The sequence below is a fragment of the Enhydra lutris genome, unplaced genomic scaffold (genome assembly GCF_002288905.1).
Source record: "Enhydra lutris kenyoni isolate GAN:26980312 unplaced genomic scaffold, ASM228890v2 scaffoldscaffold9, whole genome shotgun sequence".
Taxonomy (NCBI): domain Eukaryota; kingdom Metazoa; phylum Chordata; class Mammalia; order Carnivora; family Mustelidae; genus Enhydra; species Enhydra lutris.
In genome coordinates this window covers 7,468,335-7,491,006 of record NW_019154093.1, presented here as the reverse complement: position 1 = coordinate 7,491,006, position 22,672 = coordinate 7,468,335, and the positions used below count along the sequence as shown (strand labels likewise).

Genomic DNA, 22,672 nt, shown 5'->3' with positions numbered 1-22,672 from the left:
AGGGGCCTTAGAGCCCCCTCCAGCCCCAGGCAAGGGAAGCCCCTCAGCTCCTCCCTTCCCCCTCTCCCATCTTTCTGCCATTCCTGGCCGGCTGGCGACCTTCCAGTTCCTCTGTTTTTCTGCTTCTGCCCCCAAGTCCCTCCTGTGCTAGGTGTTCTGGCAGTGCTGGAGACTGGTTTGTCCCTACCAGAGGCTCAGCACACCCCCACGGCAGCTCAGACCTGAGACTTGCAGGGGTGAGAGGGGCTGGGGTCCGAGGGCCCTAGAACAGCCTCCCCCATGTGTCTGTTCGGGGGCTGGAGACACAGGGGCCCCGGGAGTCCCCAGGTACAGAAGCATTGTTCAGCCAGACGGGCTCCGGAGCTGCCAGCTGGGGAAAGGCAAACCCTCTGAGTTTGCTGGTTGTGTGTATACCTGTGTGTGAGCCTGTCAGTGTGTGCGTTTGTGGGGTGTGCGGGGGACAGTGAGTGTCCACCAGTATGATATTAATGTGTATGTCCGTCTCTGTGTGCTTGGGTAAGACCCCCAGTGTGAGAGTACCTGCTAGGTTCCTGGTGATGCCACTGACCACCCTCCGGGGGGCCCTGGGGGCCCAGAAGGCTTCCACTGGCAGTGCCTCTTGCTAAGACCTGTGCCCTGTGGCCAGGGTCCGCCCCCCCACCCAGTGCCCTTAGCAAGGGCAACTGCCCAGGAGCTGCCACGGGCATTCGGAACGGCTGGGGGCTAGGGGCTGGGGTGGCGGTGGGGGGTGGCCAGACAGCCTGGGGTTTCTCTCTGGGCACGGACCCTAGCTCCCTGATCTGATGGGGGTGCCCTCAGGGAGCCCATTCTAGAGCCCAGGAGAAGGGTGGGGGTCTGGTGGGCACCAGCTATGGGAGGAGTTGGCAATCTCGGTCAGGCCGCAGATGCTTCCACCGGCCTCCTGCTAGGCTGGGGCACACCAACAGATCCTTGGATGATCACCCCAAAACGATGAGGGCACACCACAGACATACACGTCACACACAGCTATCCTCCCTACTACTGATAGTCACACACAAACACACATGTGCACATGTTCTGAACACGCACCACCACGGATGTTAGAATGACGGGCACATGTGTGTGCACCCGCATTCACACCCAAACTCCTCCAGACGGGTGGTGGGCCCCACTGAGCCCAGCCAGACATACTCAGACAGGACAACACTCACACTCACACTCAGACACACTCACCAGGGTCTCTTTCTCCGGTTTCACTTTGTCCACCAGAGTGAAAATGAGCGTTTCCGCTCTTTGGCTCAGTGGAAGGGAAAAGAAAAAATGGAAGTAAATGTGTCTGCTCGCAAGAGGGAGGGGAAAGATACCAAACAGGGCTGTTAGCCTGACCACCCTCCACAACCTCCCCTGCTCCTGGTCTGACTCCAGACCCTCCAGTGGCAGGCATGGGGCTCTCCCTGTGGGACGCTGGGGCCTCAGTGAGTGGGTCCCCCACACACACCATGAGTGTGGCCTGAGGGACTTACAGAGTTAAAGTCGAAGAACCAGAGAGGCTCAGGGCCCTCTCATGGGGTGCAGCTGTGAGGCACCATGCAAGCCACAGTGTGGGAGGGAGGGACTCTCCGGGAGGCAGCACCAAAGACATAACCCTGGCTGGGACCGTCAAGGAGAATGCGAGCTCTGACAGGTGCAGGTGGTGGACAGCGTGAGGGGAGGCCATTCCAGTCAGAGGGAAGAGCAGGTACAGAGGTGTGGCGGTGCAAGTTTCTCTTAGGGGACAGTAACTGGTGGCTCACACCGTGGGGGGACCTGTGGGACCAAGCACTCCTTTGGGGTCAGGTTTCCAAGGACGCTGACCAGAGAAACAGTGCACCCTGGGAGTCTCTGTGGTTGCTCTGGGGACCAGGATGAAAGGGCATGTTATAGACAAGGACCTCGCTGAGGGGCCTGGGCCGTTGGAGGGGGAAGACCATGGGAGCTGAGGTGGATGGTTGCCATGGGGATGAGAGGAAGAACTAGATGGAAAGGAGGAGGGGGAGAGACTGGTCGGGCCTCAGTGACTGACTGGCCGTGGGGGTGAGGAGAGGGTGGGCCAGGACTTTTGCCCCCGGTGGCTATGGCCTATCTGCAGAAGAGGCAGGTGAAGGGGAGAATGTGGGTTTGGACCCAGGTGTCTGGTACGCTGAGATGGTGAGGGACTCCATGTGGAGCATGGCCATGAGTTCAGGGACATAGCTTCTGGGAGGCCTGAGGTGTGTCCAGAAGCCCGAGTGGGTGGTGAGGCCCTATGTGTGCACATGACCGCCCAGACATCACCCAGGGAAGTCGCACTCCCAGAAAGGGATTCCAGACCCACTCTGTTTTGTGGGCATTTCCAAGGAGCTGGGTGTGGACAGTGGGTCTTGAATGAAGGCAGCAGGGTTAAAGAGGGGAAGAGCTGGCCTGGGCTGTCGGACAGACCTGGGTTACTTTCCATGTGACCCTGGCTAAGCGGCTTCCCAGCTCTGTGCCTCAGTTTCCCTATCTATAAAATGAGAATGCTAATACTCATCTCTGGGGTTGTAATACTTGCAGAGAGGTAAGGAGTGATCGCAGGTCACAACAGTAGCACCCAGGACGTTCACCCAGACTTCTGATCACTGATCACTATTGGTTACACTTCTCTGGGTGGATCCTGGGAAGGGACGTGGGAGGACTTGGCCCTGAATCCACTGAGATTCTTGGAAAGTTTTGAATTGGGAGGTGACTGTCCCCATGCAGCCTGAATTGGTGGAGATTCTGGGCTCTTGGCGGGCAGGGGGAGTGGCAGAAGGTTCGTGCCTTGTGGGCAGGGCCATGCTGTGGGCTCCTGGGCTCGTGAGCTCATCCCATGGGTGGGTTTATGGAGACTCCCAGAGGAACCTGCCCGAGGTCACACAGCAAGTGGCCAGTGGCAGAAGTGAACCAGAGGCCAGGATCCTGGCCTCAGGCCTCCTTCCTCTCTGGGCTGCCCCAGGAGCAGGGCCCATCAGGTATCTGGGGTGGAAGGAACTTTGTCCCCTGAGGTTCTCTAACATCGCTTCTTTCTGTCCCCATGGGAGAGGGTCACAGTAAGAGTTTATTGGGCACCTACTGTGTACCTGGTCCTATGTTCACATGTCCCATTTAGTCTTTGTCACAATGCTGCAAGGCAGGAATCCGTGGCCCATTTTACAGAGGGGAAAGTGGAGGCTCAGAGAGGTTAGTAATCAGGCCACATGTCACCTTACTGAGTGCTGAGCTGGGATTCACTCCCACGTCCATGAGGATGTGTGGCTGATGTTCTTCCCACTGACCTCCCGGGTCCCTGCCCTTTCCACGACCTGATTTGGTGCAGAAAGGGATGAAAACTTAACTGCTGGGTGTCCACAGAGCTCCAGGCATTTTCACAGCCCAAGGCACTTGCTGGGGGGTGGGGAACATGAGGAGAATGGGCATGAGAAGGTCAGGCCTGGAGAAAGCCCAGAAGAGAGGAGCCCAGGAAGGTGTTTTCCAGTATCTAAGAGCCTGCTGTGGTCCCGGTGGGCCCTACGAGGGAGGGCCGCCTCTGGAAGGAAGGGGTCCAGGGTTCAGGTCTCAGTTTTACCACTGGCTGCTGTGTGACCTCAGGTGACTTCTCCAGGTCCTCATAATCCCATTTATGAGATGGGCCAGTAAAGCCGTCCTGCCTCTCCTCAGCGCCTGTGGCGGGGAGCAACGCTGATATGGGGGGTGGGGGCACGGGTCATGTCTCCTCCCCCAGGAGGCCTACTGGGTGATGTCCATCCCTGTCCCTCAGCCACAGGCCTCAGAAGCTCTCCCTGTGCCTAGCCTTCTTCCCTCCCACCGTGGCGGCTGCTGGCTGCCGTGCAGCTCTGCGTGGGCCCTTCAGGCCACGCTCCTCTGACAGGCGACCGTGGCTCAGCTCGTGGCAAACATTCTTTTCATAGTTCCGGGAGCACAGCAAATCCGGCTGCTTAGCCAGGAATGCAGAGTCCCCTCCTGCAGCGGCAGCAGGGGCTAGGCGTGGGTGTGTGTGTGGGGGGGAGCTCTTGGGGGTCAGGCAGGAGGGGTGTGGGGACCCCCACCTTCCCCCACGGCCCCCATTGTGCTTCTGCCGCAGGGAGCTGGGAGCCTGCCCTCATCCTCTGCGGACTCCGTCAGTTTAGCTCCAAACGCTGGGACCATCCCCCACTAACTGGCTGGGTGAACCTGGGCAAGTGACTTCTTTCCGAGCCTCGGTTTCTTCTTCTGTAAAATAGGGTTTATAATACTAACTTCACACGGCTTTTGGGAGGCACACGGTGATGATAGATATAATAATAGCAGCGAGCATTTATTGAACGTTCCTATACCAGCAAATACCGCTGGACCTTCACTCTATGACATTAACTCACTTAAATCTCACACATGCTCTATGAATAGGAATTGATCCCCATTTCATGGATGAAGCCGCTGAGGCACGGATGAGCGAGGTCACAGTCTAGGAAGCGGCAGGGCTGGGAGAAGAACCCAGGCAGCTGGGCTCTCAGCCCGTCCTGATATTTCAAGCAAGACGCTCATCCTGGGCCTGCTCCAAAAATGGGGACTCCCCGCCATGAGCCCATCTCCAGGGGAGGCCGACTGTTTGCCTCAGGGCCATCTGCACCTCAGTTTGGAAAGTTGGGATGGGGCGCAGGAGTGGGGCGCACCCTGGCCAGCTCCGTGGGAGCCCCCTACGGAGAAGCGGGGAGGGGGCGGGTACAGACTGTCCCACCCACCTTGGGCCTGGGATTTAGCTGGCAGTGGGCTCCGTGCAAAGAGGAGATGTCGCCAGGGGAGGGGCTCAAGGAGGAGATTAGGAAAGGCAGTTGTGGGTGGAGGTTAAGAACAGAGTCCCATTGAAGTCGGCTGGGGCCCGGCCCCGGCACACCCACCCGCCCCAGCTTCCCATTTTGGAGGACTGAGGGGGTCTGGATCTCCTGGAGGAGGTTGCTGAGGCCCTTCCTAGTCGCTGCCTGTCGTGTTCGGAGCCTGGCCTGTCCCTGTGGCCATCCAGGTTACGGCTGCACAGGTCGGGTGGAAGAGAACCGGGGACAAGGGCCCCAGGCCTGAGGTGCCCCGGAAGCCCAGCTACACAGGCTCTTCGGCCACCTGGGAGCTGAGGGAGCCCCAGAGTTCAGATCTGGCCCCTGTGCTTTCCAGCCCCGTGACCTTGCTGAACAGATGTCACCCCTCTGGATGTCAGTGCTCCTCGTCAGAAGAATGGGGCAGCAATTCCTGCCTTACAGGGTTAGGCAGGATGTTAGAGGAAGTAGTTAGAGGAAGCTAGGAGCCTACCTCATGCTGTGTCTGGTGCACAGGGCTTGGGATTGGGAGGCTGTTGTTACTAAGGGCTACTGTGGGGCGGGCTGGGGAGCCAGCTCTAGGCTGGGCCCAGTGTCCCCCTGATTCTGATATTCAGGCATATTCGGGCTGACGCTGGCTAACCCTTGTCATTCCCAGTCACCTGTCCGTCAGAGGCGACGAGCCAAGCATGGGAGGCTAGATTCAAATTCAGTCTTTACCCCTCATGAGCTGTGGGCCCTTGAGCCCACTACTCAACCTTTCTGTCCCTTGGCTTCTCCATCCGTAAAAAGGGAAGACAAAGGACCTACTTCACTGGGTCATTGTGAGGATTCAATGAGATAATCCAGCACAGAAACCCAGAGCCCCACACATAGTGGGTACAAGATAAATGTTAGCTAAGATTAGCGAGTTCTTTTGTTCCTTTATCTTCTTTTCATTTTTCCCATCCTCTGGATATGTTTGGGAAGTTCCCATCTTCACGCCCTCGTCCATGCTGTCCTCTCAGCCTGGACATGTCACCTGTCCTTGCCACCACCCCATTTAACGCACAGTTATCCTTTGAAGCCCAGATCCCGCCTGAGTCCTTCCCCATTCCCTGAGCCCGGGGCTGGGGCTGGGGTTGGGGCAGTGGGCTGGAGAGGCCGGGCTTGAGTTGGCCGGTGAGAACCTCGCACTCAGCCTTTGTGGGCCGGCCTGGGCCCTCAGAGAGGAGCCTCACGGCACACCTCTAGGGTCTCAAAGCTTGATGGTGGGGATGGGGGCCGGTCTTAGCCGAATCCAAAGGAAAGCCTGGGAGCTGCTGGGTTTGGCATCTGGCTGCTTGTGCAGCAGGAGACAGGGCCGGGGTGTCAGAGTTTCCATGGGAGCGGGCAGAGGCGAGCAAGCAGCTGGGGGAGAAAGTGACGTTGCGGCTGGCCTCCCTGCCAGGTGGGCTGGCTAGGTGTCCCCTCCCCACCCACCCAGGAGTCCCTTCTGGGTCTGGGCTCCAGCCTGGGCTCCCTTGTGTATAGCTGTGTGTGACAGGGATGAGGCATGATTGACGGAGGCAGAAATGGGGACCTGGGCATCCAGGGCTCTGCCCACCTCACCTCCCCTCTCAGCAACCTCCCATGGCTCCCCATTGCCTTCCAAAGACATGCAGGCATGGCATTCAAGGCTTCTCACTGCGTTGCCCTTGCCTTCTGGGCCCCTGCTTGTCCTGTCAACCCCGTGGTCCTTCTGGACCTTCCCCGTATCTGCCAAGTGGCTTCCCACTGCCTGAAACTCCTTTTCTGACTTTGTCTGCCTTTCAGACTCCTACTCACCCTTCAGGATCCAGTTCCAGTGTCCCTTCCTCCATGAAGCCCCTGGAAAAGCTCAAGGTGGAGGCAATGGTCCCCCCTTTGGGCTCCTGCAACTGGGAGATGTCAGCCACTTGTGTGATGAGCCCTTGTCCAACGCTAGTTTAGGGCGGGGCCCGGGGCTGAGCTGTTTCTGTGCCCCCAAGGCCCAGCCTTGGTCGGTTCCCCACATAGTAGGAGCTTTCTCAGGAAGCCTAGCCTGTGGAAGGGGCCCCCCAGCCCAGGGCCCGATAGGGAATAGGGACTTCTCCAGTGTGGATCCTGGTGTGGAGAAGGAGCTTCCTCAGCCCGGGCCCGGGGACAGGAGGAGCTCCACTGCCCCAGCCCAGGCACCCATGGGCTTTGCTAAGTGTGCCTGGAACAAATAAAGGAAGACCGTTCCCTCAGGCTCCCTGAGAGGAGGGGCTGAGATTGGGGCCAGTTTCCAGCAGGGGCTCCAGGTAAGAGACCTGCGGCAGGCCCCAGGGCCCATGGGTCAGGGTCCCGAGGCTTCTGGGCTCCCAGCAGCTTCCTCACGGTCTGTCTCCCTCTTTCATCCCCAGGCCTTGGCTTTGCTGGGACCTTCGGAGGCCCCTGGGACCTGAGAGGTAAGCCGGATATGGGGGCAGGGTTCTCTGACAGCTGCCCGTGGATGAGGCCGGTGCTTGCTGCTGTCTCACTTGGCTCCCTCCTGCTGCAGCAGAAGCCCCTCCCAGGCTCAGGGCGTCTTAGCGGGCAGCCCCTCTCGCACAGGTGACCTCAGCTCCCTGTGGCCCGGGCTTTAAAACCCCAGCCCAACTCGGAAGCAGCTTTTTCTCATTTGTGAACTATTTCGCCCCAGCTCCTTGGCGGGGCCTGTGTTTGCTTGGCCTGCCCGGGTGCAGTGGCCTGGCGACGCTCCCGCCAGGCCCCCTCCCAGCCCAGCCCGGCTCCTCCTGCCGCCGCCACCGAGCAGGGAAGCCGCGAAGTCTCTGGAATCTTGGCTGGCGCGAGGAGGCAGCGGGCGGCGGGTGGCGCTCCGGAAAAGGCTGCGAATGTGAACCAGAAGGCGAGGGATTGGCTGCCGTGAAGGCCGGGCAGGGGGTTGGGGATGGCTGGGGGCTGGCGGTGGAGGGGGGGCGCATTTCCATGTTCTGTCCGCTCAGAAGTTCAAGGCCTCTGCTGGGAAGTGGGCGATGTCAGCAGCTGAGGCCTGAGCCCCTTGGCAGGGAAGGACCAGTCCCCTGGCCACCTGCCTGAGGACACATACTGCTCTGAGTCCTGCCCACTGCTGGGCCTCTTCTTCTTCTGCCCTGAGCTGGCTGTTCCTTCCTCCCTGGAAGAGTTTTTGCCCCAAGATGCTTCTCCCCAGGAGAGTAGTGGGGCTTCTACCTTTTACTCTCAGAGCTGGGCAGCCGCTGGAGCCAGGGAGATGGACCTCATCCTCTGTGGGGAGGGAGATCCCGCCCAAGCCGCCTATGCCCAGAGCTGAGAAGGACTCTGGAGGAACCACAAAGAACAAAGGCCTCTGGGAAGCCATCCTGTGGGCGTGGCTGGAGGTGTGTGTGGGGGTGTCTGAGGCCTGGAGCTGGCGCACCCAGGCTGCAGACCCTATTGAGCACCTACTGTGTGCCAAGCCCCGGTCAGGGATGAGTCGGGGGGGGGTGGTGGTGGGGAGAGGTGCCCAGGAGGAGGAGTTGAGGGAAGGCTGCTTGGAGGAGGAAGCACATGAGCTGTCTTAAATGAGGAATAACATGTTTGCTTGGAGGAGAAAGATTGGAAGGGAACTCTGGGCAGAGAGGGCTGTGAGGCAAAGGCAGGCAGGCAAGCAGGTAGAAGGAAATACTGAACAGGCTAAGGTTTCTGGATATGAGGATACTGGGGCTCAGGGCTGCAGGGGGCTCCTCCCATCCCGAAATGTGGGTGCTCTCCCCAAGGGAGAGTCCATGGCCCTTGTCCAGGCTATAGCAACCCGGCTGGTGAGGGCCTATTTTTATCTCTAGTTCATGCCTCTCTCTGTCGAGTTCCAGACCCGAAGTTCTCTGCCTCTTGGATGCGCTGCTGTTAGTCTGAAATGTTCCACCATTACTCCTCTGGGCTATAGAGCTCTGACTTCCCCTCCCAGCCTCCCGATAGCGCAGCTTCCCGGGCTGAGCCCCCTGTGTCTGGGAGCCTCACCTGCAGAGGGAAGGGATGTTGGGACTCTTAGCAGATCTGAGGCCTGGTAGGAGAGTCTGGGTGGGCAGGGAGCAGTGCCTCAGTCCTGCCATCGACCTGGAAGCTGAGGTGGCCCCCAGACAGCCCTGCCCCCACCTGGCTCCCCTCTCCACCCACCAAGTCCCAGATTCCAGGTGGTTCTTTGGTTTTAGAGCAATCCTCGTGCCTGTGCTTTGAGACGTGAGGGGTTCCGAGTCTCCAATTGATCCTGAAGGACAGAGAGCTCAGCTCACGGGCGCTGTAGGCGCTGGACTCCACAAGTCTCACCCAGCGAGGTCTGACACAGAACTGACGTCAGCATGGGCATTAGGGCCACAACCGCTGGCCTGCCAGAGCGTCCCATCAAGTGACCCACGGCTAGAGACTTACAGAGGCTGGAACTCAGACGGGGACCAAGGTTCAAGGACATAGGAGAGGAGAGGGACAAAAGGGGTCCCAGAGATGGGCAGAAATAGGACAGTGACACAGAGATGGGATGAGAGAGACACTCGGGAGATGCCTGAGAGGCACAGGCAGGTGAGGCTCTGGGTTTAGTGGCATCGAGACACAGAGGAAGGGGCACAGATGGGAGCGGCACACACCCACATGGCGCCTATAGCAAGCTGCTCCCCGCCCCTTCTAACTCAGTGTGTGACCCAGTCGTGATCTCAGGGTTTTGTCAAGCTCACCATCAACCTCTGCCCGCTCCACCTCCTCCATTTTAATTGATCCACATCCTACTGGGTCTGAAGTATGCCTCCTCCTCCACGAAGCCACTCCAATTGCAGAATAGTGTGGAACTTATCAAGTCGGTACTAGGGAGCCACTGGAGAATCCAGAGCAGGGGAGGGCCATGGGCAGAACTGTGTCAAAGTGTGGTCCACACACAGGCAGCATCACCTCACCTAGGAGCTTGTTAGAAATGCAGATGTTGGGCCCTACCCCAAACCCACTGAATCAGGATCCCTGGGCATGGGGCCCAGGAACCTGTGTTTTATCTGACACACACTGAAGTTTAAGAAGTGTGGTCGGAGTATCTATGGAAAAACAGAAGCTGAGTGAGGATGGTGGGGGAGGCTGCTATGATCATGCAGGCGAGGATTTGGCGACTTAATATAACAAACCTTTACTAACTGGCCAGAATTTTCCTGCGCTGTGTGTTGGGAGAGTATAAGGTCTGTATTATGGCAGACATTATGGGGAGAGAGAGGAAGGAATAGAAGTGAGAGAGGTAGAGGAGGGCCTACAGGATTGGATTGGGTGTGTAAAGGAACAGAGCTGTCAGGTACAGTTGTACAGGTTGGTTACTGTACAAGGGCACCCAGGAAAGGCAAGGCAGTGAGAGTACCCGAATCTGCTGGAAGGAGGGGTACCCCTTTCTAATTGCGCTAAGGCACTATACAGGCTAGAGAGATTCCTCACTGCCCTGTAAGGAAGGAAGGGTCAGAAGTGATGTCCAGATATCTGGCCTGGGCACTTGGAAGTGAGAAAGAGCAAGTAATGGGGAGAAGATAATGACCACAGTTCAGGCAGAGGTGTCTAACGGCCAGCCAGGTGAAAATGTTCAGCTCCCAGTTGAACATTAGAGTCAGACTCAGGGCGAGGTCATACCTGGAGACAGATGTGGGAACCCTCAATGGTGGGATTGGGACTGTAGGCCTGGCAAGAGCTGGAAACTGTAGAAGAAACATCCAGAGACAAGGGGTGAGGCCTGAGCCAGCTCCCTGGGGCAAGCCTGGGTCTGCAGAGTGGGCAGGGGAAGGGAGTGGAGAATCTGAGGAGGAGTCTTTCCAGGAAGGAGGAAAGCAGGCCCCCAGGCAGGATTCTGCACTGTGGGGGGCAGGGAGCAGAGAGGTGGGGGTGAGGTTTAGAGACAGTCCTTGTTGTGAAGGAACTTGGCTGAGAAGGCTGGGGAGAGATGAGGGTGGCTGGCGTCAGGGGTCAGTTGGGCCTGTGTGGACAGGTGATGGAGAGGCTGGAGATGGGGTGGGAGTGGGGGTCATAGGCAGACAGTGGGAGGCCCTGGGGAAGGGGTGTGGAGGTGGCTGGACCTTGAGTAGGCACGCACCCTTTTCCTCTGAGACTCAGTAGAGGAGGACAAGAGGGGCTCCTGGGTGGCTCAGTCAATTGAGCCTCTGCCTTCAGCTCAGGTCATGATCCCAGTTGGGCTCACTGCTCAGTGGGAAGCCTGCTTCTACCTCTTCCTTTGCCTCCCACTCTCCTTGCTTATGCGCTCTCTCCTTGCTTGTGCGCGCTCTCTCTCTCTGTGTGTGTTTGTCAAATGAATAAATAAAATATAAAGAAGAAAACGAAAAGGAGGACAGGAAAGAGCTCCTCAATTCCCACAAGCTAGGGAGGAGGTGGGGGAGGAGGGCCTGGGGAGCTGCCTGCTGGGCAATGGGGGGCAGGCATCACGCCCAGTGGGTGAGGAGGGCAGCTCCTCTGCTCCTGTGCGAGACCCATGAGTGTACCTTAGTCCTGAGCCAGCCGTGGGACCCCCGGTCCGTCCCACTTCTGGAGCCGTCAGGGGAAAGGCCTGGAAGAGCAGAAAATTGACTCTGGAACTTTCATAAGGCCCTGGCCTTTGGCAGCAAGTCAGCTGAGTTCTTTAAGAGTTGGAGAAGCTGTTGGTTTGCAGCAAGAGAAACTGAAGTGAGACCGAAGGGAGAACCTTCTGGCCTGCAGGGTAACAGGACAGAGTGGCACACCTGGAGGGGACAATGGCTTCGATCACCTCAGGGAATGCTTTCACACGTGAGGACACAGAGGTTCAGAGAGGTTAAGTCGCTTGTCCAAATCACACAGCTCATACGCAGCTGTGCTGGAACAGGAGTCCAGGGGCTGCCGGCAGCTAGGAAGGCTTTTGGGGTCCCCAGGGCCGGACCCCCGAGAGAGAGAGAGCCTGAGCAAGAACTGCTGCTCACCTGTTGAGGTGGCAGGGACAAGGCTGGAGAGAGAGACAGAGACCGGGAGAAATGAGTCAGGGCCAGACACCCAGGGAGACAACAGAGAAGGAGGCTGGGCTGGTGGGGAGACCGGAGGCACCAGGAGAGCAAGTGGGGCCGGCGATCCCGATCCCGCAGAAATGTCTCCACAACAGGAAGTGTCTCACAACATACCTGTGGTTTGGCGGCCCCGGGGCTGCTGTGGCTCCCCACGTTCCCCCAGCCCGGCTGCGATGTGCAGAGCTGTGCAGGACTGCGTTCTGTCCACCCCACAGCCCAGGAAGGGGGCCACCAGGGCCACACTGGCTACCCCCTGCATGGTTCCCGGGAGCCTTCTCCCTCACCCCAGCCCCCATTCCATCTGGACCTCTGGTAGGTCGTCTGTGAAATGGAGGACGAGGAGCAGGCAGGCCTCTACATTCCATCGGATGGGGGGCTCTGTTGGTCACCCCTGGGACAGGACCCTTGGAGAGCCAGCGCGGACAGGGAGGGGTCACTGTTAGCTAATGGCTCTGCCCCTCCCTCCACCCCCATTCAGGAGGAGAGGGGTCTCTATTGGTGGCACTTCTTGCTGCCGGTGCCCTGTCCTCCCCCTACCCCGAATGGGTCTGAAAGACCCTGGAGCTCTCTGTGCTCCCAGCCAGCTTCCTTGGCCGCCCCAGGAGGAGGCCCAGGCTGCCACAAAACGCTGACTTGGACAAAACGCTGTTTTACGGGGATTTGTTGAAAAGGGGGAAATCCCCACTAAGGACTTGCAGCTGTGCAAACACCTCGGCTCCCCGGCCGCCGCCACTGCTCCATCCCCTGAATCAGCGTCTCCTTCCGCAGCCCACCTCATGCCCCTGCCAGCCGGGCCTCCTCCCAGCTGCCCAGGCTCCTGCCTTCCCCCCTCAGAGGTCACCAGAGAGGGTGATGGCTTGCCCAAGGTTGCACAGCAGAGCCGGCCTGGAGCCCTGACACTGCTTGGCCACCGCTGCTGGAGGGGAGAACCAGGAGCAAGCAAATGAATTGTTCTTTTCTCTCCACTTTTCCCTCCTGTGCAGGCTGCTCTTAGCTCAAGTTCTTTGTTCAAGTTCAAGGCCATGTGAGTGTGCCCTCACCTCTTTCCGTTCTAGCTCACCTGTGTCCTCCTGGCCCAGGGTGAGGGGGGCTCCCAGGGCGATGACACGTATCTGCATGAAGAGAAGGAGCAAGGAAGTTATCGGTGTGGTCTTTAAACTTCCAGTGACCTGAGTGCATCCAACTTCTGTCAAGTGTCACTGTGTGCCAGCAAGTCCTGTGCTGGGCATAGAGTGGGGACAGAGAGGGACACAGCCAAAGAGGGCAACAGAGCTGTGACGGGGCTTACAGGCCTGGGTGGGGACCAGGACAAGTGCCTGACAGGCTTCCCGGGGATAAGTGCAAGGTAAGTCAGAATCTGGAGGCCAATGTCCAGAAGGCACAGAGCTTCAGGGAGCTGGGGGCAAGGTAGGCCAGTTGAGAGGAGGCAGGGGACTCGGAGCACCCAGGCACCCACGGCTTTGAGGGTGGCTGGGTTGGGGGCAGTGTTGTCCCACGAGGCTGCCACGACGGGCCGTTCCAGGGACATGGTCCCTCTCGGCAGCCCCGTGAACAGGCTCAGCACACTCCTCCAGGCCGTGGGCTTGCTCAGCTCCCTAGCCTTCCCCCCAGGAGCTGGAGTGATGTTCTCTCCTCAAACCCGCAGGCAGGCAGCCTGGAGCCTGTCTGTCTGTCTGTCTTAGCTGCTGCCCTGTCCTGGCTGCCTCCGCCCGGCAGTTCTCACGGACCTCTGCTCAAATGTGGTTGCCCGCTCTCGCCCTCAGGCACATCGCTGTACCTCCCTGAACATCGGGCTCTTCATCTGCAGAAAGAGAAGTGGGGTGGGCGGGGTCCTCCTTCCCAGGGGCCTTGTGGGAATGGAAGCATTTACTGAACAAAGCGCTAGGCTGGTGCCTGACCGGAGGCCCTGGAGCGGTGAGTGGGAGCTGCCATCCTCCTGTAGCCCCTGTTCCCTGCAGAGGGGACATCTGCTCCGGGTCCTGCAGCCGTCCTGTCACCCTCAGCCGAGACAGCACAGCTCACGAGGCACAGGGGTTGAGGCAGGCATGCTTGCCAGAGCCTGGCATGGCCAAGGAGATTTGAAGGTAGGGAGCCTGCTAGGGGCGGGGGGCTTGCCTGGGCTCCTGGCTGGACTTGGGGCTCTTGCCTTGGTGTCCTGCCTGCCTGTGCTCCCCCACAGTCCTCTGCCTTAAGCCCCCTTCCAGCTGAGCCTGATCTGCCCTTTCTCGCCCCTCACTGGCCTCAGCTCCGTATGGGAAGAGGGTCAGGGCTCCCAGAGCCAGGGCTGTCCTGAGCCCACGGGTGGCAGTGCCATGACCTTGGCCCGTGGCTTACCCAGGCCAGAACTGCCCTCTCACCTCTCCGTTTTCTGCTGCAAGCTCCGCCCCCTCTGCCTGCTCCCCCACCCTCCCTGCCCACCCGCCAGGCAGAACATTCTGGCTGTGTGTACAGGTGAGCACCCCCACTCCAGTCCTCCGTCCCCAATCCTGCCCAGCGCAGATGGCCAGTACAGGAAGACCCTCATCCTTCTCCAGAGAGGTGGGACCATGTGGTGTGGTTAGGGGCTCGGACCGTGTGTTTCCTCACGTGGAGAGCAGAAGAGGCAAGCCTCTTGGGGCTGCAAGGTTAGGGCAGTGCCCGGCCAGAGCCTCCATCAGCCAGACCTCCCCGAGGACCGAGCCCATAGGCTGCAGCCTCTTAGTCCTGGTGTCAGTCACGGCGCAGACGGAACAGGGTGCCTGCGAGGGCGGTGTCCCAGGCAAGGTTCGCGCTGCTTGAGCTGCCCTTTCCACATCTACAAAATGGGGGTAAGAACAGTGTGAGCCTCGGGCAAGTGGGAGGACTCGGTGAGGTAGAGCCCGCAGAGCCCTGGGCTGGAGACCCCCGCAGGTGGCGGACGTTCCTGTTTTGGGGGCTCCAGGGGAGCTTGAGGGACATTTGCCTGCCGAAGGTCACAAGACAGGTTGATGGCAGAGCTGGGCTGGCGGCTTCACTGGCCTTCTCTGGAGCCCTGCATTCATTCCTTCGGAGCTCAGTGTGATACTGAGCTGGGAGGAACGTTAACCGCACCTCAGGACCTAGCGCAGGCCCGGGGAAGGCCTTGCTCCCCACATGCATCCCCGGGTACAGGGGTACACAACCCACTCGCAGACCCTCCTGCAGTCGGGCGCCGGAGTGGAGAGCCCCCCGGGGGGGGGGGGGAGCCGGAGCAGGGAGGCAGGGGCCGTGGGACTTTCCTTGGATGTTCCAAGTGCTCCGGAGTCTCTCCTTCCAATACGGAGGGGCACCTGGTAGTGTCTCCAACCGCCGAGGCCGCCCCAAGAAGCAGGATGTTAGTACAGCTTTTCAAAAAGGACAGCTCATTTGGTTAAGTTGGGCAGCTCAGTTGGTTAAGGTCTGCCTTCGACTCCGGTCGTGGTCCCAGGGTCCTGGGATGAAGGCCTGCTTGGCAGGGAGTCTGCTTCTCCCTCTCCCTCCGCCCCTCCACGCTGCTCGTGCTCGCTCTCTCTCTCTCTTTCTCTCGCTCTCTCTCAAAGAAATAAATGACATCTTCGTTGAGATACAATTCACATATCATACACTTGGCCCATTTAGAGTGTCCGATTCAATAATTTTTTAAAATGTATTTTAAGATGTTGGCAGCTGTTGTCACAGTCAACTTGCGAACATTTTCATCACCTCGGAAGGAAACCCTGCCCGCTTTGTGAGCGTTTGCTTCTCCCCTCCCCACCAGCCTAGGCAGCCACTAGTCCACTTTCTGTCTCTTTACATTTACTTCTTCGGGACACAGCGCAGAAATGGAATCATGTATGATATGATTGTAACCGGCTGCTTCACTCAGCATGATGGTTTCAAGATTTCCCTGGGTCCCAGCACAAAGCGGCCCGTCACTGCTTTGCGTGGCTGAATCCTGTCCCACGGGGCAGCTCGGCCGCGGTCTGTCCGTTCAGCCGAGGATGCGCATCTGTGTTTTGAGGACATCGTATCCCCTGAGGAAACAGGTTCCCAGAGTGGAAGGCTCAGGCTGCGTGTCCACCTCTAGTCTTCCCCACCCAGGCCTTGTTCTCGGTGCTGAGCTCCAGGCTGTGACAGGGCTAGGCAGGGACAAAAAGGGGTGAGGGGTCAGCTTTCGAGAGGAGAAGGTGACAGGTCCCAGCGCCCTGAAGGATGAGTAGGAAATTGAAAGATCATCGAGGGTAGAGAAACAGCAGGGGCAAAAGCCCAGAAGTGTCAGGCTGCCTGGTGTCGGGGGCAAAGATATGCGGAGTGGAGAGGCAGAGAAGGGGGTGGTGGGTGATAGGGTTGGAGACAGGCACAGACTAGATTTTAGTCTTTACCCTTGAGTCCCTACTAGGCACCACAGCCTTGATCTTGAAGGCAGAGGGGAGCCCGAGGAGGACTCATCAATGTAATGTGAAGTCAGGCAGACCTCAGGGAGGCCCCAGTTCTGCTGCCCTTTGGTTTAGTTTTGTCATCTGGAAAATGGGGATGACAGAAATAATAACTTGTTTAAGGCCTGAGAGCTTTAAGGGAGTTCCTGTCTCTGGCGAACTCAGCCCGCCACCCGCAGAAAGCAGGCCCAGCACATGGTAGTGGGTCTTGTCATCCAAGGGTCTCAGCAGGGGTGCGCCAGGGTCAGATGCATGCTCTGCAGGGGGGTCTGGCTGCCAAGCCGCTGGCACGGGGGCGGCTGTCGTCCAGGGAAGAGGGTCCCGGGGGACGTGCATGTGGATGGAGAGCTCCGGGTGGGCTTGCGGGAGCTTCAGGGTGACTCCCGCGGACTCGGACACGGCGGGCGTTGCTCGTGTACAGCACCTCCATTCGGATCTTTTGGGGAGTCCCTGGGCCTGGTGCGAAGCCACGCGGGGGCTGGTTTGACGGCTCCTCTCGGTTCCTCCCTGCAGCACGCCCGCGGACGCCATGCGGGGGGCTCTGCCGCCCCTGTCTTCGCTGCTGCTGCTGCTGCTGGGGTGCGGGCCGAGGGCAGCCACCGGAGGCGGGGCCGGCGGGGCCGCGGGCTACGCGCCGGTGAAGTACGTGCAGCCCATGCACAAAGGACCTGTGGGGCCGCCCTTCCGCGAGGGCAAGGGCCAGTACCTGGGTGAGCGCCTCCCCGCCCCGCAGGGCCTCGGACAGCTCCTGACCCCACACCTCCCTGCCTCCTGACCCCCCACCAGCCCCTCCCTGGCCCCCAGTCACAGCCTCTCCATCCCCACCTGAGATCTACACCCCCTTCCCTTTTCCTCCTGACGCTGGTCCGGAGCCTCTGACCTCGGAGCGGCCGGAAGTGGGGAGCGCCCCGCTGGCAAGGGTGGTCTTCGGCGTGGGTGGGGAGGGGGCGGGACGGAAGCCGGCGGGGTGGGGGGCAGTGGGGCGGGCTCCAAGGAGGGCTGCTTGCGCCACCTGGCGGCCATTCCACCCCCAGGTCGGGCAGGGATGGGAATCCCTCCAAGCTCTTGGGGAAGGCCCCGCCTGGGTATGTCGGGTGCTAGGAGCCCCCAAGAGGGCCGTCGGACCTAAACTCCTAAACCCCATCTTCCATGAGTGCTCGTAGGGGGAGATGGAGTGTGGCCTTTATGAGGAGATGTAGTGTTGCCCCATGGGGGCGTGGGTAGATGCGACCCACGTCTCTACGGGCGGGGCCCCTGATGGCCCTTCTCTCTCTCTCTCTCCCCCTCAGAAATGCCTCTACCGCTGCTGCCAATGGACCTGAAAGGCGAGCCTGGGCCACCTGGGAAGCCCGGGCCTCGGGGGCCCCCTGGCCCTCCTGGCTTCCCAGGAAAACCAGGCACCGGAAAGCCAGGACTCCATGGGCAGCCTGGCCCCGCCGGCCCCCCTGGCTTCTCCCGGATGGGCAAGGCTGGTCCCCCAGGGCTCCCAGGCAAGGCTGGGCCACCAGGACAGCCAGGGCTTCAGGGCGAGCCAGGGATACGAGGGGACCAGGGTCTTCGGGGGCCCCCAGGACCTCCTGGCCTCCCTGGGCCCTCAGGCATTTCTGTCCCTGGGAAGCCAGGCCCCCAAGGGGTGCCAGGGCCCCCAGGATTCGGAGGGGAGCGAGGGCCCCAGGGGGAGCCAGGGCCCCCAGGTGATCGAGGTCTCAAGGGGGATAATGGAGTGGGTCAGCCAGGGCTACCTGGGGCCCCAGGGCAGGGGGGTGCCCCTGGACCCCCTGGCCTCCCTGGTCCAGCTGGCTTGGGCAAACCAGGTTTGGATGGGCTTCCTGGGGCCCCTGGAGATAAGGGTGAGTCGGGGCCTCCAGGAGTACCGGGACCCAGGGGGGAGCCAGGGGCTCTGGGCCCAAAAGGACCTCCCGGGGTGGATGGTGTGGGGGTCCCAGGGGCAGCAGGGCTGCCAGGGCCACAGGGCCCAGCAGGGGCCAAAGGGGAGCCAGGAATCCGGGGGCCCCCTGGTCTGATAGGCCCCACTGGCTATGGGGTGCCAGGACTGCCAGGCCCCAAGGGGGACAGGGGCCCAGCTGGGGTCCCAGGCCACTTGGGGGACAGAGGTGAGCCAGGTGAGGATGGGGAGCCAGGGGAGCAAGGCCCACAGGGCCTTGGGGGGCCCCCAGGACTTCCAGGATCTGCAGGACTCCCTGGCAGACGTGGGCCCCCTGGGCCCAAAGGGGATACAGGGCCTGGAGGACCCCCAGGAGTGCCTGGGATTCGAGGTGACCAGGGACCTAATGGCCTGGCTGGGAAACCTGGGCCCCCAGGAGAGAGGGGACTTCCTGGGGCCCATGGGCCCCCTGGACCATCTGGGCCCAAAGGTGAGCCAGGTTTCACTGGCCGTCCTGGGGGACCAGGGGTGGCAGGAGCCCTGGGACAGAAGGGTGACTTGGGGCTCCCTGGGCAGCCAGGCCTGAGGGGCCCCTCAGGAATCCCAGGGCTCCAGGGCCCAGCTGGTCCTATCGGGCCCCAGGGACTGCCAGGCCTGAAGGGTGAACCCGGCTTGCCAGGGCCCCCAGGCGAGGGGAAAGTGGGGGAACCGGGAGTGACTGGGCCTACAGGGCCCCCTGGGGTCCCTGGTTCCCCAGGACTCACTGGCCCTCCCGGGCCTCCTGGGCCTCCCGGTCCCCCTGGCGCCCCGGGGGCCTTTGATGAGACTGGCATCGCCGGACTGCACCTGCCCAACGGAGGCGTGGAGGGTGCTGTGCTGGGCAAGGGGAACAAGCCACAGTTTGGACTGGGAGAGCTGTCAGCCCACGCCACGCCCGCCTTCACCGCTGTACTCACCTCACCCTTCCCTGCCTCGGGCATGCCTGTCAAGTTTGACCGGACTCTCTACAACGGCCACAGTGGCTACAACCCAGCCACCGGCATCTTCACCTGCCCTGTGGGCGGGGTCTACTACTTTGCTTACCATGTGCACGTCAAGGGCACCAACGTGTGGGTGGCCCTGTACAAGAACAACGTGCCAGCCACATACACCTACGACGAGTACAAGAAGGGCTACCTGGACCAGGCATCTGGCGGGGCTGTGCTCCAGCTGCGGCCCAACGACCAGGTCTGGGTGCAGATGCCGTCGGACCAGGCCAACGGCCTCTACTCCACTGAGTATATCCACTCCTCCTTTTCAGGGTTCTTGCTCTGCCCCACATAACACCACGGGGGCCTTGACTCCTTGGCCTCCTCCTCTTTAGTGGTAGAGAGACCTTCTCAGTTACAAGAACCTCCATTTAAAGAAAAAACCAAAAGCTGAACAGATGCGGAAGCAGAGGCGGCCGTGGCCTTGGCCCGAGGAGACTGGTTTGGTTTCTCCCTCCACGCAGGCTGAGGTGTTTTCTGGAAGAGGCTGGCCTGAGTTCCTCACCCCCAAGTGTCTGTGCAGTGTGGCGGTTGTGCCCCCGCTGTAGGCAGGCCCCCCAGGACACTCAGCCCCACTGTAGGAGCCCCCTGCCTTCTCAGGAGTTCTGAGCTCTGCTGGGTGGGGAAGGATGCTGCTTCTCTGGGTCAGAGGGTTGAGGGGACTGAGTTCCCCATTCCGTTCCCCCAGGGAGACACAGGCCCAAGCCCTGCCCTTCCTGCTGGCCCCCAGACGGCACCTCGGATCTCGGCTGGGGCTCTTCCAGCTCCCCTGGGACTTCCAGCAGCGGATGGTGGGTCCCATGAAGAGTTTTTGCTTCCGGGGGAAAGCAAAGGGTGGGGGGCATTGAGGTGGCTAGAGTGGACACCTTGCCAGGACTGCACCCCCAGCGTGATGCTGTGGCAACAGGCCTGTCCATGGCAGGTGCAGGAGCTCGGCCCCTTCTCTGCAGGGTCCTGGAAAGGGCCAACCCCGTTTCTGCTCCAGCTGCAGCCACAGGAGCGGTGGTTTGTGACGGGAGGAGCATGGACCTGGGGCCCGATGGCAGCCCTTCACGTCCGCCTCCATCTCCCAGGCTGCTCCCACCGACTGGCTCTGCTCAGCAGAAGGGCAGTCGCGCAAGCCCTTGGGGACTGACTGCCGAAGCAGGAATGGGGCAGGACCGATCAGCAGCGAACTCAAGTACCCTCCCTCTCCTTTCACCTGCTGGGGGAGGGCTGATTTCTTCATACAAAGTTGTAAGGATTCCTGCCCCCGCCCCAACCCAAGTGTCCCCAAGGCAGAGAGCCTCTTTTTCGGCCCTCAGAACAAGGTACACACAAGCTCCGGGATGAAGAAGGCTCCCCCCTGCTTCTCCTTAACAAGAACCATATGGTGGGTATGTGTATCTACTAGAGGGGTTAATCTGAGGGGGCTTCCTCTCCTTCTCCCCTCTGGTTCCAATTTCCTGTTCTAAGCAGGATTAGGGCCCAGAAGGCTGAGACTCTGAGGAAAAGGGTGCCAACTGTCCCCTTTGGAATGAGTTGACTCTGGATGTTTCTGCTGTTTTCCCCAAGCAGAGCACCCCCTGCAGGAAACGGGCAGGATCCCTCTCCTATCTCCTAGTTCAAGCTCAGTGGATAAAGCTGAGATTAATGCTGGGGCAAAGATGGCCACTTTCTGGGGGCGGGGGGTGGGGCTCGGGGCCTCTCCCTCAGCCTGCCCCAAGCCAACCCACTTCTCTGTACCAAGTGTGAACTGGGGTCACGCAGTGTGGTCTTCCACTGCTCCGATTCTGGCCGGCACCAGACTGTCCATGTTGGACACGGTGTTGGCTGAATTTTGGCTTGCTGAGCTCTGGGCCCCTGGGCCGGCCTCCTCCCAACCCACTTCTCCCAACAAAGCAGGCCCCTTGACTGTTCGCTTTGTCTTTCAAAAGTGAAACCCAAAGCTGTGCGAGGGACACCTGAACAGCTTTTGGCTGGGCCTCACAGTGGATTGCTTGATCCCGGATACCCAAGAGAACTAAGGAGTCACACCAACCTGGTGGGGTCCTTTGCTCAGCCTCCTTCCTGGGCCAAAGCCGCCACCATTTGAACGGCTAGGGAGGGGTTCCAATGGGTGGAAATTCATTACCTCTGAGGGGGAGCCCAGGGGACTAAGGAGGTCACTGGGGGAGCCAGAAAAAGAGCTGTTTCACAGAACTTAGCTCCTGCTAAATGTCATTCCAGAAGCCTTTGGGGGAGGGGTGGCTGGTGTTTCCAAAATGTCTATGGGATTTTAGTTCCAGGTGTCCACTTGACTAGCTTTGATAAACGATGCCAAGTTTTAACTATGAAAACTATGGTACTTTGGTGCATTTTTATATTCTGATTCCTAGGTGGTTGTTGTTTTTTTAAGATTAAGGTTTGAATGTTTTCATTAGTAATTTCATTTCTAACCTGGTATAGGAAGCTTAGTCCTCTACATACCTATTATGTGCCCTGGGTCAGAGATTTGGGAAAAATGCACTTGGGAATCAAAAAAGGGGGTGGGGCTTCTTTTGGAAAAGAGCAACAGCAGTGTTGACTGCACTGACACAACCCCAGTAAAGCCTGTTGTACGAACAGCGCCGTGCGGACCTGGAGCGGTGCAGGGGGTCTCAAGCCTCTGGGGCTCTTGCTCTGTGCCTTCTCTCAAGGAGCATGTGTTGCTCCCCAGGCCCCCCAGCCGGGCTACTGTCGCCATGTCAGAAAATGCTCCGTGATCCTAGGCTGCCCAGCCTCTGCACCACGGAAATGCCAAGAGGCATTTTAAGCAATCAAAGCAAGCCAGTTATTGGAGCTGGGGGAGATGCTCCGAGCTTCCCTGGAACATTCCTGCGAGCTCTCGGGGTAGTGGAGCATGACAGCTGGCTCAGGGTCCCAGGGACCAAGTTTCAACATTTGATAGAAATTATGAATGAAATCATGAATCTTTGATCTTGAGGGTGGGGGCCAGTGCCAGGCCCACTGCTGAAGGCCAGACTCGGGGTGGGGGGGCTGTCCATGGCAGAAATCACCTGCCCACAGCCTGCTCTGCTCAGCAATAAAGATCTGTCCCTGGCTCAAGGAATGGGGGCAGCAAACTTGAAACAATCCAAGCTCTGAAAAGCCCCGTGGTTTGCCCCAGCCTGGCAGGACACCATCTCAGCTGAAAGCAGACCTGCCCATCAGTCCTCGGACTTCGCATGCTTCTCTCTCCACTGAGCCTGAAATGGTAACTGGAGAACATCCCTAGTTGGAGCGGAGGGGTCTTCTCCCTTTCGATTTTCTTTTCTTCAAAACAAATGGTGTGTAAAACTTCCTTTCAAGCCAAGGCCTCTGACTGGGGCTCAAGATAAAGACAGGCCCACATCCTTCAGTCCACCTAGGACACCAACTCGATGCACCCTCCTCACCTGAGGGTTGGCAGTCTGGTAGGAGGGGGTGCCCTTTGCCCCCTCCTACTGGGGTCCTGCTCTTTGGCCAGCTGGACGTGGGTCCTATTTGGGGAACAGCCTATAAAGAAGTCAGCCCCCGAGAACAGGGACATCTGGCTTGTTCTGCCCACTGCCTGGGTCACTCTGAA

At 59.7% G+C, this 22,672-nt stretch overlaps 1 protein-coding gene across 1 annotated transcript; it reads left to right on the top strand.

Annotated features, from left to right (window-relative positions):
- The first annotated feature begins 16,723 nt into the window (after nucleotides 1-16,723).
- On the top strand, nucleotides 16,724-19,665 carry LOC111143629 (collagen type VIII alpha 2 chain). Its single transcript, XM_022497456.1, has 2 exons — nucleotides 16,724-16,904; nucleotides 17,484-19,665. The coding sequence occupies exons 1-2, from the start codon at nucleotides 16,724-16,726 to the stop codon at nucleotides 19,400-19,402; spliced, it is 2,100 nt and encodes a 699-aa protein (XP_022353164.1). The 3' UTR covers nucleotides 19,403-19,665.
- Nucleotides 19,666-22,672: the final 3,007 nt, after the last annotated feature.